This window comes from Phocoena phocoena, chromosome 1 (assembly GCF_963924675.1).
Source record: "Phocoena phocoena chromosome 1, mPhoPho1.1, whole genome shotgun sequence".
Classification (NCBI taxonomy): Eukaryota; Metazoa; Chordata; class Mammalia; order Artiodactyla; family Phocoenidae; genus Phocoena; species Phocoena phocoena.
In genome coordinates this window covers 181,712,372-181,729,189 of record NC_089219.1, presented here as the reverse complement: position 1 = coordinate 181,729,189, position 16,818 = coordinate 181,712,372, and the positions used below count along the sequence as shown (strand labels likewise).

Sequence of the window (16,818 nt, the reverse complement as noted above, 5' to 3'; positions counted from 1 at the left end):
GAGCCACGGTTTAAACTCAGGTCTCCCTGTCTACAACGTACATGTTCTACCACATCTTTCTATCCTACTGTGATTTGAGAAAGAGAGAGAGCGGGTAGACATGAGGTTTTTATTTTGGGCACTGACCAAGGATGACAGTTTTGGAGATCCACCAACCTCAAACTTGTGATGTGCCAGTTAGCTCGAGGCACTTGGTGTCCAGGACGTGGCTTTACCTGCTTCCTGCCTCAGAACTTTCAGCGGCCCTCTGCTGTCACCAGATGGTTTCCAAGCTCCTTATTCTGTCATTTAAGATTCTCTTCATGTGACCTCCCCTTATCCAGCCTGCTGTCTTATTATTCAACAACATTCTCGCCATGCTACTCTTGCCATTCCGTCCAGGTATCCTCTTTTGTTGTTGTTCTTAACATCTCTCAGCATACATAATTATAATTAAAAATTGTTTCTTATTATGTGGGAGCTTTTCAGATTTGCTCTCACGACAGCTTTCAAGTACACAGCGCAGTCTTGTCCAGCCGCCCCACTGGACATCACACCCCCAGGACTTACTTTATAACTGGAAGTTTGTAACTTTTGACCCCCTCACCCATTTCACCACCACCCCCAGCCCCATCTCTGGCAACCACCAATCTGTTCTCTGTATCTGTTTGTTTTTTTTTAAAAACAAGTTTATTTTCTTTTTTTTTTAATTTTACTTATTTATTTTTGGCCATGTTGGGTCTTCGTTTCTGTGCGAGGGCTTTCTCTAGTTGCGGTGAGCAGGGGCCACTCTTCCATCGCGGTGTGCGGGCCTCTCACTATCGCGGCCTCTCTGGTTGCGGAGCACAGGCTCCAGACGCGCAGGCTCAGTAGTGTGGCTCACGGGCCTAGTTGCTCTGCGGCATGTGGGACCTTCCCAGACCAGGGCTCAAACCCGTGTCCCCTGCATTGGCAGGCAGATTCTCAACCACTGCGCCACCAGGGAAGCCCTGTGAGTTTGTTTTTTGTTTTTGTGTTTCCATCAGATGCCACATGTAAGTGAGATTATATGGTATTTGTCTTTCTCTGACTTATTTCAGTCAGCATAATGCCCTCAGGATCCATCCATGTTGTTGAAAATGGCAAGATCTCTTTCTTTCTTATGGCTAATTAATATTTCATGGCATATGTATACAACATCAATGACCACTTAGGTTGTTTTCACCTTGGCTGTTGTAAATGATGCTGCTGTGAACATGTGTCTTTCCAAGGTAGTGTTTTCATTTCTTCAGAAAGTACCCAGGAGTGGAAGTACTGGATCATTTGGTAGTTCTGTTTTAAATTTTTTGATAAATCTCCATAATATTTTCCATAGTGGCTGCACCAACAAGGGTTCCCTTTTCTCCACACCCTTCCAAACTTGTTATTTGTTGTCTTTTTAATAACAGCCGTCTGACAGGTGTGAGGTGATTTGCTCAATGTGCTTTTGATTTGCCTTTCCCTGATGGTTAGTGATGTAAGCATGGTTTCATGTATCTGTTAGCCATCTGTATGTTTTCTTTGGAAAACTGTCTATTCAGCTCTTCTGTCCATTTTTTAATTAGATGGTTTGCTTTTTGCTATTGAATTGTATGGGTTCTTTATATATTTTGGATATTAACCCCTTATCAGATATATGATTTACAAATATTTTCTCCCATTCAGTAGGCTGCCATTTCATTTGGTTGATGATGTCCTTTGCTGTGCGGAAGCTTTTTATTTTGATGTAGTCCCACTTGTTTATTTTTACTGTTGTTGCCTTTGCTTTGGGTGTGGGATCAAAAAAATCATTGCCAAGACTGATGTCAAGGATCTTACCCCCTATGTTTTCTTCTAAGAGTTTTATGGCTTTAGGTCTTGCATTTAAGTCTTTAATCCATTTTGAGTTATTTTTTGTGTGTATGGTATAAGATAGTGGTCTAGTTTCATATTTTTGCATGTGGCTGTTCAATTTTCCCAACACCATTTATTGAAGAGACTCTTCTTTCCCCATTGTATATTCTTGGCTCCTTTGTCATTAATTAATTGGCTATATGTGCATGGGTTTTTTTCTAGGCTCTATGCTGTTCCACTGATCTATGTGTCTGTTTTTATGCCAGTGTCATACTGTTTTGATTACTGTAGCTTTTGAATCTAGTTTGAAATCAGGGAGCATGATGCCTCCAGCTTTGTTCTTTCTCAAGATTGCTCTGGCTATTTGAGGTCTTTCTTGATGGTTCCATACAAATTTTAGGATTGTTTGTTTTCATTCTGTGAAAAATGCCATTGGAATTTTGATAGGGATTGCATTGAATCTGTAGATTTCGGATAGTATAGTCATTTGAACAGTGTTAATTCTTCAAAACGATGAACATAGGAATATCTTTCCATTTATTTGTGTCTTCTTCAATTTCTTTCAACAATGTTTTATAGTTTTCAGTGTACAAGCCTGTCACCTCCTTGGTTAAATTTATTCCTAGGTATTTTAGTCTTTTTGATGTGGTAAGAATCTTTCCGATAGTTTGTTATTAGTGTACAGAAATGCAGCAGACTTTTGTACATTGATTTTATATCCTGCAACTTCATTGAATTTGTTTATTGTTCTAACAGTATTTTGGTGGTGTCTTTAGGGTTTTCTATATATATAGCATCATGTCATCTGCAAATAGTGACAGTTTTTACTTCTTACTTTCCAATTTAGATGGCTTTTCTTTCTTTTTCTTGCCTAATTGTTGTGGCTAAGATTTTCAAGATTATGTTGAATAAAAGTAATGAGAGTGGGCATCCTTATCTTGTTCCTGACCATGTATCTTCTTATTAACTTTCATATATGTTGTTTTCTCACTAACTCAAATCTTTCACTGATTTCTAGTACTTTATTCCCTGATGACTTTTTCCTCTATGTATATTCCCTTAGCAAATTTGAATGCAGCATACGAGACATCTCGTATCTACCTGTTAACTCCATTTCTTTGCTCCCATCATTTTATTTCCTATAGAAATATTCTGACCAGATAACAAATTCTTTGAATGTAAGGAACATATCTGTTTTGACCTCCTACAAGGTGTACACTAAATGATGAATGAATGACACAGTAAATGAATGAATGAGCAAATAAGCCACTGATGTGTTGACACTTGAACCTGCAGTTTGTTTGGGGTGGCCGCCTAGCTGAGCTGAGCCTCTTTGCAAGGTTTAAAGAGAATTGCACACACTGGATATCTGATTTATGAGCATGGTAACTCACTAAGAGTGTCTGCCTTCTTTCTATTCTGACAAACCCAGGAGAGCAGAAAAAGAAGTCAGTTTTTCAAGGTGCATTTATTCAACCTTGATAAGGTACCTACTATGTCCTATGCATTGTTCTAGGCTCTGTGGCTACAAGGAGAAAAGGTATCATTCCTGTCCTCAAGTTGTTCCCAGTCCTTTGAGTTATGCACAGGGAATCACGAAAGCACAGAAGTGGGGGCACTTTACTTGGCTTTACGTGACTGACAAGAAGCTGTGAGACCTGTCCAAAGAAGGTTCCCACAGAATAAAATGGTTCTAGGCGGAGGGGCCAGCTTTTGCAAGCCTTCAGAATGAGGAACTTTTCCTCATATTTTTATTTTTAAATATGTTACAATGCAAAGACCCTTATAACCTAATAACTATTATGTAACAATTTGGTCATACTCCTTATTTTGACAGTTGGAGTAGATTTGCAACTCTTCTAAATCAAAGCTGAGCAAACTTTTCCTCTAAAGGTCCAGATAGTAAATATTTAGGTTTTGCAGGACATATGATCTCTGTTATAGCTGCTGAGCTCTGCCACTGTGGAAGGGAAAACAGCCATGGACAATGTGTAAATGAATAGGTGTGACTATTTCATATCATCTTCATGTGTCATGAAATATAATTGTTTGGAGGGTTTTTTTTTTTTTCCAACTAGTATTTATAAATGTGAAAATTCTTCTTAGCTTGCAGACTGTACACAAACAGCCATGGGCTGGATTCTGCCCTGGCCCTTAGCTTTCCCTCCTCTGTCTTTATTGGCTTCTTGTTTGTATTGAGCAGCAGCGCGAGCTGGTGTGAAACCTGCTTTTGAGGGAGTGAACTGCGTTCTGACAGGTTACTTGTAGGGACCACCCACTGTCTCCCTCATCACCGGGGTGAGGCACGGGGACCCATCGGGGCTCTCATTCTCCATCACTTGCCTAGTCAGATGACATTAAGCCTTGTTAGTTCTGCTGTGAAAACAACCCTTCTCTAATCTGTCTCCACTGCTTCCGTGTTCCTTTAAGTTCTCATCATAGCTAACTTAGGCCCCTGGGATAGCTTCCTTTTGGCTTCCATCTCTACTCTTGACTCCTTTCAGTCCATTGTCCATTCTGTCTTCTGAAATATATATGATGGTGTTACTGCCTGGACTTTAATCCTTCACTGGCCCACCAGGTACTTCTAACTGAATAATAGTGCAGGCTCTGGAGCTATACTGTCCAGCTCTGCCACCTACTAGCATGCGTGACTTTGACCAAGTGGCTTAGTTGCTCTAAGCTCCAGTATCCTGATTCCATAAAATGTAGAGAATAAAAGCGCACTTCTCATAGGTTTCTGGTGATGACTGCATGAGGTAACCTAAATTACAAGACTCTGATAGTGCCTGGCACAAAGTATTCGACTATTAGCTGTCACTGTTATTTTTAATAGTATTGAATTCTTTTCTACCTCTTCCAACTTCTTTTTTGTCTTGTTTTTCTTATCTGTGTTCTTGGCTCCGGGCACTTTGCAGTTCAGTGGAAGGCCCCGTTCCTGGTGTGTCACATCCACTGCAGGGTCAGCTCAGGGTCACCCCTGCCAGGAGGCTGTCCTGCCGTTTAGGTGACTTAGATCTCCCTCCCCTTGTCCCATGACTCCTCATGAGTACTTCTCCTTATGTAGTGTATTGTGATTCTTTCTACACTTCTGTGCTAGACCGAGAACCTCCTGAGGGCCGGGACCACATCTTTCCATTCTGCGTTCTCAGCACCTAGCACGGAGTCTGCTGTATATACACACACAGTGAACTGGTTGAATCTGAACCCTAGCTTCTGTAGACACAAAATATATTGTAGCTTCTGGTCTGTAACTTCCAGACATAAGTTTTATTACCCGAGTTCATACCCTGGCACATAGTGTTTATTTAGCATTTTCTAAACGGATATGATTTTGGAGAGCCCAAATCTTAACTTGACAGCAGTTCATTCACAGAATTTATTTCATTTTTTTAATGCTATTATTCTGTTTTCTCATATATTTTAGAGTCTTTAGGACACAGAACTCCTAATTTAAAAAAAAACAAAAAGACAAAACCCATTGTTCCTGTGGCACAATCTAATTTGACCTTCATAAAACCACTAAAAACAGGCAAGTGTTTAATATCTTTAAAGTCTATGAAAAACTGACATGGAATGAAGCATTAATTGCATTTCAAATGGAAATGAATTGATACTTTTTTGTCAAATAAAGGCTTTGAAAAATTGTTAAAATGTGTATTCAAATAACAGGATATTTTCTCAGAGTTCTATGAAATTGACCCACTTTACCTGGGATTTTTAAAAAACCAGGAGGTATGGCCATACTTTTTCTCTTTTACTTTGACTACATTTTATACCCAAAATGCTTTCAACTATTTCTAGGAAGTAGTGAAAAAGGAAACATTGTTCAGTGTTTTAAAGGTGGTTTTGCTGGTAAAAATGGTCTTTTGCTATAGATTGTATAATAATTTAAAGGAAAATTTCTTATGCCATAACCTAATTGTATTCTTAGGTATTCCTAGACACCCAATGCCGTTTGCTGCAAAAAACATGTTTTATGATGAACGCTGGAAGGAAAAGCAGGAGCAGGGCTTTACTTGGTGGCTAAATTTTATATTAACTCCTGATGACTTCACTGTAAAAACAAATATTTCTGAAGGTAAACATTTAGTTAATGTTTAAATTAAATAATACTTTTGTTTTAACAGGTAGTTTTTAAAAATATTTATTTTAATATATTTTTAAAATTTATTTATTTATTTTATATTTATTTTTGGCCGTGTTGGGTCTTTGTTGCTACATGTGGGCTTTCTCTAGTTGTGGTGAGCGGGGGCTACTCTTCGTTGCAGTGCGTGGGCTTCTCATTGTGGTGGCTTCTCTTGTTGCGGAGCACTGGCTCTAGGCACGCAGGCTTCAGTAGTTGCAGCACGTGGGCTCAGTAGTTGTGGCTTGCGGGCTTAGTTGCTCTGCGGCATGTGGGATCTTCCCGGACCAGGGCTCGAACCCGTGTCCCCTGCATTGGCAGGCGGATTCTTAACCACCGTGCCACCAGGGAAGTCCCTTAACAGGTAGTTTTTTAACGTGATTTTTCATTCTTTCGTTATACATGTTTATTATATTGTAGTTAATGGCATGGCTCGGTAGATCATTAACACAAATGCTCAAGATTGTGCGGGAGAGAATTTTGTGCTGAAAGTTCCGAACTTTACTTTTTCTTTTTTCTTTATCTTCCTGCTCCTCAGCCAGTTCGATTTCTAGCCTTTGCAGTGAATGGCTTTTACTTTAGTATAGATTCAGTCTGCACTAACAGTGAGACATGGCTGCCTAGAAATCCAGTTCAGTCTTAGCTGCATTAATAAAGTGTAATGTCCTGGTGAATCAATTTAAGTCTTATGTGGCCTGATTAGGGATGTTGTCTCCACTGTACCTTAGTTTAAGAAGCTTGTAGACAAGTATATAATTATGAGGGCTCTGAAAACCAGTTGATATGGGGAATTTTAAAAATATTTCAGTGTTTGTTCTGGAAAAGAGAAAAACTCAAGTATAGAACAGGATGGGAACATGGTATCCTTCAAATATTTAAAGAGTTTTCTCCTGAGAGAAGGAAGCTTCATTTGGGCTGCTCTCCCATGGAAGTTGGTATAGGGATCAGTTCTACTCAAGTTAAGGAAAAACCCTTTAAAATATTTAACTTGCCAAAGCAACACCCGGGCTGACTTTAGGGAGATGCTTTCTCCATTGCTGCAGTGTTCCAGCAGACACTGGTCTGTAAGTGTCAGAGAAGTGTGTATGGGAATTTTACATTAAAAGGCCCTTTGATTAGATGATCTCTGAGGTACTTTTCTTTATTTTCCAAAAGTAAACAAAGCATGATTTTTAGTTCTCTTTTTGAGAGAAAATGTGTTTTATAAAAATTCAAATTGCATTTCAAAATTTAACTGATTTTAACAAATCACATTCTTTAGCAGCTTAGCTTTCTAATTTATAAAGAGGGTGGAAGCAGCAAAACCAGTCAGGGAGGCTCTCCCATTAGTCTGGGTCAGAGGTGATCATGTTGGAACCTGGACAATAGTGGTTGTGAGAAATGGTTAGACTTGGGGTACAGTTTGAAGGCAAGAGCCAAGATGTTGCAGTGATAGGATGGCCTAAGGTTCTGAGTGAATGGCATCACCTTTATTTTGAGGTGGGAAAGAGAAGAAGCAGGCTGGAAGGGGTGGGGAATAGGTTCTGTCTTGGCCATCTTCAATTGCATTTATTGCTGGGTTTTAAAATGTATATAAATATTGTTTAACCAAAAACATTCTTTCTTTCGTTTTTACCCAGTAAATGCTTCCACTCTTCTTTTGGGACTGGAGAGTCAACATAAAATAAGTGTCCCGAGAGCTCCTACCAAGGATGAAGTGTCTCTCAGAGCTTATACCGCTCGCTGCAATTTGAATAGATTACGTCGTGCTGCGTGTCGCTTATTTACTTCTGAAAAAATGGTTAAAGCTATGAAAAAGCTTGAAATTGAAATTGAAGCTAGGCGGTTAATTGTTCGAAAAGACAGACACCTCTGGAAAGATGTGGGTAAGAAGATTATAGAAATCTTGAGATTAATTGTTTAAAAACACTCTAGAAATTTTTTATTTCAGAGTCAAATATATGTACATGGTTTCACTTTGTGGCCTAAACTTTCACAAACTTAAATGTGATCATGTACGTATATTAAAGAGTGGAAGTATACTTTAACTTATTTCATATATGTGATTTTCCATTTTGGCCACTGATTTCTTTCCATGAAATTTTATTTACTGTCTCTATTTGATTAGTGATCTGACCTTACTTGCTTGTCACATGTATTTCAGGAGAACGGCAGAAAGTCTTGAATTGGCTGTTGTCATATAATCCTTTGTGGCTACGAATCGGCCTAGAGGTAAGTACACCTTTCAGTTTTTGAAAAAAGGAACATCTTTTTATTATATACTTTTAATAGACTCTTTAATAAAATGATGGTTTCACTTATAAAGTCATTTGGTTAGCTTAATTGATCTTTCAGTATGAAATTTAAGGTCCCTTAATAAATGCTCATTAGGTTAATAGACCCCATCATTATATATTATGGCCATTTTGTTATACAGCAATTTTCCTGTTAGTTTCTTAAATATATACAATATATAATTTGGTACCAGATGTAATAACAAGTATAGTTAGCTCCTTTCTGAGCATTTACCAATGACAATGCCAGGGTGTTGTAAATACATTTCCATATTTAAATCTCTATAAAACCCAGTGAGGTATGTATTATTATTTCAACTTCACTGACAAAACAGAAGCTCAGGTGTTAAGTGACTCGCTGAATGCCAATGCCTGGTCAGGACTGGAATCTACACCAGTCTGATGCCTTTGGAACCATTTTGATGGAACACCTCTCATGGAAACATCATCGGAATTTGAGTTTTTCACATGGGGCATGGTTCAATAATATTTAGAATGTTAAAACTAACTGAATTAGAAAGCCACTAGGAGTTGACTCTTAAAAATATTCTTTTATTACAATCCTCAGTGTTTCCATTTCCTTTAGTCTTTTACTGGTATACTCATATTTTGTTCAGGCTTTTTACTTTTGTCATGTGGGATATCTCATTCTTGCTTCAATTACTTCTAGGCTTTTGAATTAAAAAATCTTTGGTACTGAAAGGAATCTTTACAATAATCTGGCTATTTATCAAGGAATTGAGGCAATGAATAAGAAGCCTACTCTGGTCACTCAGCTCGATAGTGTCCTTGCTAAGACTTCTTACTTTAATTCTTATTTCAATTGATTTGAAATTCAATTCAATTTCTTATTTCTTTCAGTGAAAGATTAATTAGAAAATTATATATCACCTGGCTGTGCTTTCACATGTCAAATAGTTCCAGAACCTCAATTAAAATAGAACCTATTTGGGGCATAGCTTTTTTGTGGCAGAGGTAAAATGTAGGAGAGTTCAGTGGAAACATGCAATGCCTTTGAAAACTTCTGCTTACATGTAGTGTGCATCACTACCAACCATATCACTGGCCAAAGTGCATTATCTGTCCAGACACAAATGAGGCAGAAATATTTGTTCTCTTGCAAGAGACATAGCAAGTCTATGCCATTTATTGGGAATAAGACCTTTTTTTTTTTTTTTAATAATTTATTTATTTATTTATTTGTTTTTGGCTGTGTTGGGTCTTTGTTTCCGTGCCAGGGCTTTCTCTAGTTGCGGTGAGCGGGGGCCACTCTTCATCACAGTGCGCGGGCCTCTCACTATCGCGGCCTCTCTTGTTGCAGAGCACAGGCTCCAAACCCGCAGGCTCAGTAGTTGTGGCTCACGGGCCTAGTTGCTCCACGGCATGTTGGATCTTCCCAAACCAGGGCTCGAACCCGTGTCCCCTGCGTTGGCAGGCGGATTCTCAACCACTGCGCCACCAGGGAAGCCCGGGAATAAGACCTTTTAAAGGGAAGGAAGGGATGAAAAATTGTGGATGAAACATTCTACTTTACACCACTCCTTAGGGTTCTGCTAGTGGGTGTGACCTTTGAGGATCTTAAAAAAGCATCACAGGCCAAAAAAAATGTAAATAAAGATAAAATTTCTGTATTTTGGCAGATATTAATACTTTCCCATGCTTTTGTCTAGTTTTGTCAGTGTAAGATTATAAAATATAATTTGATATATTTTTAGTTTTTTCTAATTGCTTTAAAAATCGTTAATACTAATCATATTGATGTTAAATTGATGACATATTTTAGTCATTGATTATATACAGATCTGAGCGTCCCAGATGGTTTAGAACCATGGTTTACAAATGGTTTTCCATTTGTTAACTATTCGAAAGTTTAGAATTATTTACGTGTCTGTTGTACCTTCATGATATACTCTGTGGGACAGTTATAATTAAATTTGAGCAACAGGTCTACATTTGATAGTTCTTAAAGGAAAAAATTAAAATGTAAATATTACTTGTCACATGATTTTTAAGAATTTGTCTTAGTCATGAGCTTTCGTCTCTTTTTCATTGTGAAATATACTATATGCACTAAAAATTGCACAAAACGTATATGTTCAGTCCAAAGAGTTGTAGCAAATATTCCTATTATTCCCATGCTATCTAGGACGTAGAACAGCGCCAGTTCCTTAGACCGTCATTGTCTGTCTTTCCCCTTTTGCATCCCACTGCCCCTTAGAGATGACACAGTCCCAACTCTAGCATGAATTTCTTTTTAGACAATATATGGAGAACTCATCCCTTTGGAAGACAACAGTGACATCACAGGGTTGGCAATGTTTATTCTGAATCGCTTGCTTTGGAATCCTGATATTGCAGCCGAGTACCGGCACCCTACCGTTCCTCATCTATATGGAGATGGTAAGTGGTTCTGCCTCAACTGCAGATATATCTATATGTCTATATATTATGTACATACCACATCTTCTTTATCCATTCGTCTGTTGATGGACTCTTAGGTTGTTGCTTCCATCTCTTGGCTATTGTAAATGATGCTGCTATGAACATTGGGGTGCATGTATTTTTTGAATTAGCATTTTTGTTTTCTTTGGATGTATACTCAGCAGTGGAGTTGCTGGATCACATGTAGTTCTAGTCTTAGTTTTTTGAGGCACCTCCATGCTGTTTTCCATAGTGGCTGCACCAACTTACGTTCCCCCTGCCAAAACAAAGCAACCAACCCAGCCAGAAAAAAAGGTAAATATAAGAAGTTTTATAATCTTATAAAGAATTCCAAGATAATTTGACTTTAAAATATAAAACACATGTCAAGAATCCTTAGTAGGGATATATAGACTAAAAGCACAACAGAATAAATAAATATAGAAAAATATTTCAGAACCAAAAAAAAAAAAAAAAAAACTTGGGCACAGATTAACTTGCTAGGCTTTTTTGTATTTTATTTCAGGTCATGAAGAAGCTTTGTCTAAGTTTACATTGAAAAAGCTATTGCTGCTGGTTTGTTTCCTTGATTATGCTAAAATCTCCAGACTTATTGATCACGATCCTTGTCTCTTCTGTAAAGATGCTGAGTTCAAGGTATAGTTTTCAGTTTATATTTGGTTTATATTTCACAGTTAAGACTTTTGCCTGTTTTTATTGTATATTTCCTCCTTAGAAAAAGTGAGTTTCCCAAAAACAGGACTCTGGAGTAGAATAAGAACGCCTACCCAGTAGTTCTAACCCTGCCTAACTTTTTATTGGTTGACATTTCACCAGCATATCACCCTGTTCTTAACTTTGATTTGAGAATGAATGTCACTATGCTTCTGAGGAATTAATTTGGGAGAAAATTTCTTTCCTAATTTGGTATGTTATCAAATTAATGCTAATTTTTAGAGTGTATTATTAATTATGAGCACTTTCTTTAAAGGTCTTAAATTGGAAATATATGAGGTTCGCATTGTTACTATAGGATATGAAACTGACCGTCTTTTTATACTACTATTAATTTTATTTCTATATGCACAGAATGATTTGAAGAATTTGTTTTCATTGTAAATAAAATTATAATTCTAGAATATAATAACTGCCACTTGTTTTTCCATAGGCTAGTAAAGAAATTCTTCTGGCTTTTTCACGAAACTTCCTAGGCGGTGAAGGTGACCTTTCCCGTCACCTGAGCTTCCTGGGATTACCTGTGAACCATGTTCAGACACCTTTCGATGAATTTGATTTTGCTGTTACAAATCTTGCTGTAGACTTGCAGTGTGGGGTGCGTCTTGTGTAAGTATAAGAAATGGAATTATTTTGCTCGCTAGAATAGACTAAAATTTTCTGGAAAACACTTTCTTCTATACATACACAATCTTTCTTGCTCCTTTACGTAATGGGATAAATCTAGGGTTTAAAAAAGTTGGGATGAGTTTGGGAAAATGGTGTCAATTTTAGGCCCAGAAACCTTGTCTCCTATCCACAATTTTTTCTCCCTGCTGGCATGTGACAGTGTCTGAGTAGGAACCACTGATACCCCAGAATAGGAGTTGGGGAAAGCATGGAACTAATTAAATTAGCAGACATTTAAATAATGCTTTACGTCTGCAGTGGGTTCATGAGTGCATTGTTTGAGACCAGTTTTAGTCGTGTTAACCTTGTTTTACACGTGAGGACACGTGAGATGAAGACGTAAAGTGGCTTGCCCAGGTTTTAGACAGTGGTGGTGGACATCAGCTCCGGATGTCTGGCTTCAGATCCCACGCTGTTTCCTCAGTAACAAACTGGAATCCTCAACATTGGCTTTGGTGTGACAACAGTTACCAGTGCCTGCTCTGGAAGGAGTGGCCTTTACACTGTGCCTTGGTTGGCTTCTTTAGGACAGGTGGATTGAAGACATCCGTCTTGTTTCTAGGAAACTCTCTAATTTATATTACGTTTGACATTTGTGAGGAAGGGATCCCTATATCTCTGTGAATCCCCAGTTCTTCAAAAACAGCATGCATGTCCCTTGTTGCCTTCTAAATTCAGTCTCCATGAACTTTCTTTTCTTTTCTGATCATATATTCTCATGGCAAGGTAACAGTCTTTTGAACTTTACTGTAGCTTCCTCTCACTTGAGTAATTTCCATATAGGCCAGAGCGTTTGCTGATAATGTTTTCCATATTATTTTTATATTTAATTTTTCATTTCATAAATCCAAGCCACCACATCTGTTTTCTGGCCAGTAGGAATTCACGATTTTAGACTTTTTCCACTGTCCAGGAGGAGCAGTGATTGGCTTTATGTTCAGTGCTATTTTTGACAATGAAGGACATTTTTGTGCTTTTATAGGAGTTACTGAGGATTTCCCAGTGTTGGGTGTTGATGCTTTGTCATTGGTCAGGAACTCTTGCTAGTTAAGAGACTCGATCTTGCATACCAAGTTTCTGTTTTCTTCAGTGTCAACAAAATGACCATAGGTCTTCAAGGTCATTTGAGGATACTTGGGAACGGTTAATCCACTGATGCTGTAGGTGGCAGTCAGTCTAGTGTTGCAGAAACGCTTCAGACGTTGACTGAGTGGTTGGCCTACACTGATCGTACATTGCTTCCTAACCTTTAGAAATACGGTTCTGTAAACACTTCTGCCAAATTTTAACTATATATGGTAATCAGTTGGGGCTTGATTTTTCTGTGGAAACAGGGATCTTTGTCTAGTGTAAAGCACTACATGATACTAAGAGTTTGAATTTAAACTGTGGTATAAATGACTTCTTAAGGTAGGCACTCAAATATTTTTATCTTATCTGGTATAGGTATAAGAGCATGGCTTTGGAAACTGTAAAACTGGGTTTTAGCTCTGATACAGCTAGTCCTGTCATTACTAGCTGTATGATCACAGGCAATTTACTTTACTTTTCTGGGCTTTGGTTTCTTCATCTGCCAAAAATGGGATAATAATGCCTGATTGTGGGATTTGCCATGGGGACTAAAATAAAAGAAAGCACTTACTTGATGTGTAGAGTACAGTAGCCCCTCAATAAATGTCCATTTTCCTTTCCTTTCCCTATAGAACCTTGTCGTTCTGCTGCTGTGTGCATTTGTGTGTGTGCATCTTATTTTTCATTCTTACATTCTGTTCACAGACCTTAACCCCCTGGCTTAAATGAGAAATAACTCTATTTGCTAACTATGGAGTAACAGAGTTTTGAGATAGTATTTTGGGGTCTTTCTAACCTAAAACCCTTTAAATCAGGAAGATTGATGTGGGTGATTACTTTATTTAAATGAAGTTCATTTTTCATGTATGTTTTTATCTAACAGTTTCATCTGAAAATTCCTCTGTTGTTAGGCGAACCATGGAACTTCTCACACGAAACTGGAATCTCTCAAAGAAACTCAGGATTCCTGCAATAAGTCGTCTTCAAAAGATGCACAATGTTGACATTGTTCTTGAAGTTCTTAAATCACGAGGAATTCAGTTGAATGATGAGCATGGTAAAAATTGAGTAACTATAAAACTTTTCTTCTCACTAAAAATTGATGTGTACATATATTGTGCTAACGGACTATCTTTCCATTTGCAGGAAATACAATCCTCTCTAAGGATATTGTGGATAGGCACAAAGAAAAAACTCTGGCTTTGCTTTGGAAGATAGTATTGGCTTTTCAGGTACTGTACATTCGGTGCATTTTGTACTTTTTATCAATTTTCAATATTGATTTATAAAAGCATTTTGCATCAAATAAAGACTAACAGTAGTAGTTATTACTAACTAGACTTTCTTCTGTCCCAGGAACTGTGGTAACTGCTTTAAGTATATTCCAGTCTAATCTTCTCAATGCCCCTATAAGGTAGCTAATTGTCATTACTTCATAGGGAAAGGAGGAGACTGGAGTTAGGGTTCAGCATTGAACAGAAGCAGAGAGGAGATTAGAACCCAGGCTTGCGTGGCCGCAGATCCCATGCACTTATCCACTTACACATTCTATCACTTCCACGTAGATTGTATTTGCCTTAAAAAAAAAAATCATGATAATAGAAGACTTTAGCTTCTGTGGGTCAAAAATAATATATGAAAAATATAAAGATATGTATCCTCTTTTCGTATTTCAGGTGGATATTTCCCTTAATTTAGATCAGTTAAAGGAAGAAATTGACTTTTTAAAGCACACACAGAGTATGAAGAGAAAAATGTCTGCACTGTCATGCCATTCTGATGCTGTTATCAGTAAGAAAAAAGACAAAAGGCATAGTGGTCACTTTGAACAATATAGTGAAAGCGTAAAGCTACTGATGGATTGGGTAAATGCTGTCTGTGACTTCTATAATAAAAAAGTAAGTTCTTTGTTTTAGCCCAGTTTCTTTAAATAAATTTTGGTTAAAGTCAAACTTAGCACGTGAAATATTTTCTTTAATTTCTTAAATAATTTAGTTGATATGTATAAGCAAACTTTTCCTCTAATGAGTAAGGGTACTGTCACATACCTAGTGTCATCTAATCTGTCACCAATTGTATAATGCACGATTATTTTATGTATCACCAAGAAAAAAAAAATGTCCTAGTTGGGAGTCTTTTTTTTTTTTTTTGCGGTACGCGGGCCTCTCACTGTTGTGACCTCTCCCGTTGCGGAGCACAGGCTCCGGACGCGCAGGCTCAGCGGCCATGGCTCACGGGCTCAGCCACTCCGCGGCATGTGGGATCTTCCCGGACCGGGGCATGAACCCACGCCCCCTGCATCGGCAGGCGGACTCTCAACCACTGTGCCACCAGGGAAGCCCCCTTAGTTGGGAGTCTTAATAGGAGATGCTTGCATTGAACTGTGGGCCAAAGGATCACACCCTCATTACAAGAGGGAATGCAAATAAACCACAGAGGGACGTTAGAGAGGAGGAGAGGAGTCTAAGCTCTGTCTTTTATAATCATTTGTTAGATCGATCCTGTATTTCTGTATGAAATGTACGTTTAAGTATAAATACATGAAAATAAATGGTCCTGACACACATGAATAAAATATCTGTTAAGGAATATAAAACAGAAAAACCATCAAATATATGGGTAATCGTCTATGTTTTAATTAAATACTAGAGAGCCCTGAAGACCCTAGTGCTGAGGCTCTAGGGGAGAATGTGTCCCATGCCTTTCTCTTAACTTCCGGTCCTGCTGGCAACCCTTGGCCTTCCTTGCTGTGTAGACACATCACTCCCATCACTGCCCGTCTTCACATGGCATTTTCCCTGTGTGTCTGTCTCTGCGTCTCTCCTTTTCTTATAAAGACACCAGTCACATCTGATTAAGAACTCATCTTACTCCAGTGTGATCTCACCTTAACTAGTTAAACCTGCAGTGACCCTCTATCCAAATAAGGTCACATCCGGAGATTCTGGGAAGGACATGAATTTTTGATGAACACTGTCCAACCCAGAACAACAATATGACTGATATTTTATAGGTGAGAATTTGGCCGTGCATATGGTATTATACTAGGCGCTACTAGAAATTAACGTGATAGTCAGCTATTCAAAGGAAATATGGACTACAAAACCATTAGAATCTATATTCCTATCTAAATACAGTTCATTCTTTTTCTGATATTTCCAATCAGGTGGAGAATTTTACAGTGTCTTTCTCAGATGGCCGGGTGTTATGTTACCTGATCCACCACTACCATCCTTGCTACGTGCGTTTTGCTGCCATATGTCAGCGTACCACCCAAACCGTAGAGTGTACGCAAACTGGTTCTGTGGTGTTAAACTCATCATCTGAATCTGATGAAAGTTCCCTGGATTTGTCTCTTAAAGCACTTGATCAGGGTTAGTCCCTTTTGGTTGATTAACTTTTCCAGTTTTTTCATTGGCCTGTCTGATTTCTGGCAAGAGCAGTCTAATCTGATCTCTCTCTTTTACTTGCATTGCAGAAAATACTTCGGAACTATACAAAGAACTCCTAGAAAACGAAAAGAAGAATTTTCAGTTGGTCAGGTCTGCAGCTAGAGACCTCGGTGGAATACCTGCTATGATCCATCACTCAGATATGTCAAATACAATTCCCGACGAGAAGGTAAGTAAAAGTTTCTTAACCAATAATACCTCTTAATAATCAGAGTCTCAGACGACAGGAAGTTTTATATTC

At 38.2% G+C, this 16,818-nt stretch overlaps 1 protein-coding gene across 1 annotated transcript in view; it reads left to right on the top strand.

Moving 5' to 3' along the window:
- Positions 1-16,818, top strand: part of ASPM (assembly factor for spindle microtubules) — a 67,648-nt gene that overhangs the window by 16,010 nt on the left and 34,820 nt on the right. Inside the window, exons 4-15 of the mRNA XM_065887027.1 lie at positions 5,258-5,362; positions 5,765-5,911; positions 7,576-7,821; positions 8,100-8,167; positions 10,488-10,629; positions 11,177-11,307; positions 11,819-11,994; positions 14,037-14,182; positions 14,272-14,357; positions 14,802-15,023; positions 16,292-16,499; positions 16,604-16,746. Of these exons, the coding sequence (XP_065743099.1) occupies positions 5,258-5,362; positions 5,765-5,911; positions 7,576-7,821; positions 8,100-8,167; positions 10,488-10,629; positions 11,177-11,307; positions 11,819-11,994; positions 14,037-14,182; positions 14,272-14,357; positions 14,802-15,023; positions 16,292-16,499; positions 16,604-16,746 (1,820 nt within the window). The remainder of the gene's footprint in view (positions 1-5,257; positions 5,363-5,764; positions 5,912-7,575; positions 7,822-8,099; positions 8,168-10,487; positions 10,630-11,176; positions 11,308-11,818; positions 11,995-14,036; positions 14,183-14,271; positions 14,358-14,801; positions 15,024-16,291; positions 16,500-16,603; positions 16,747-16,818) is intronic.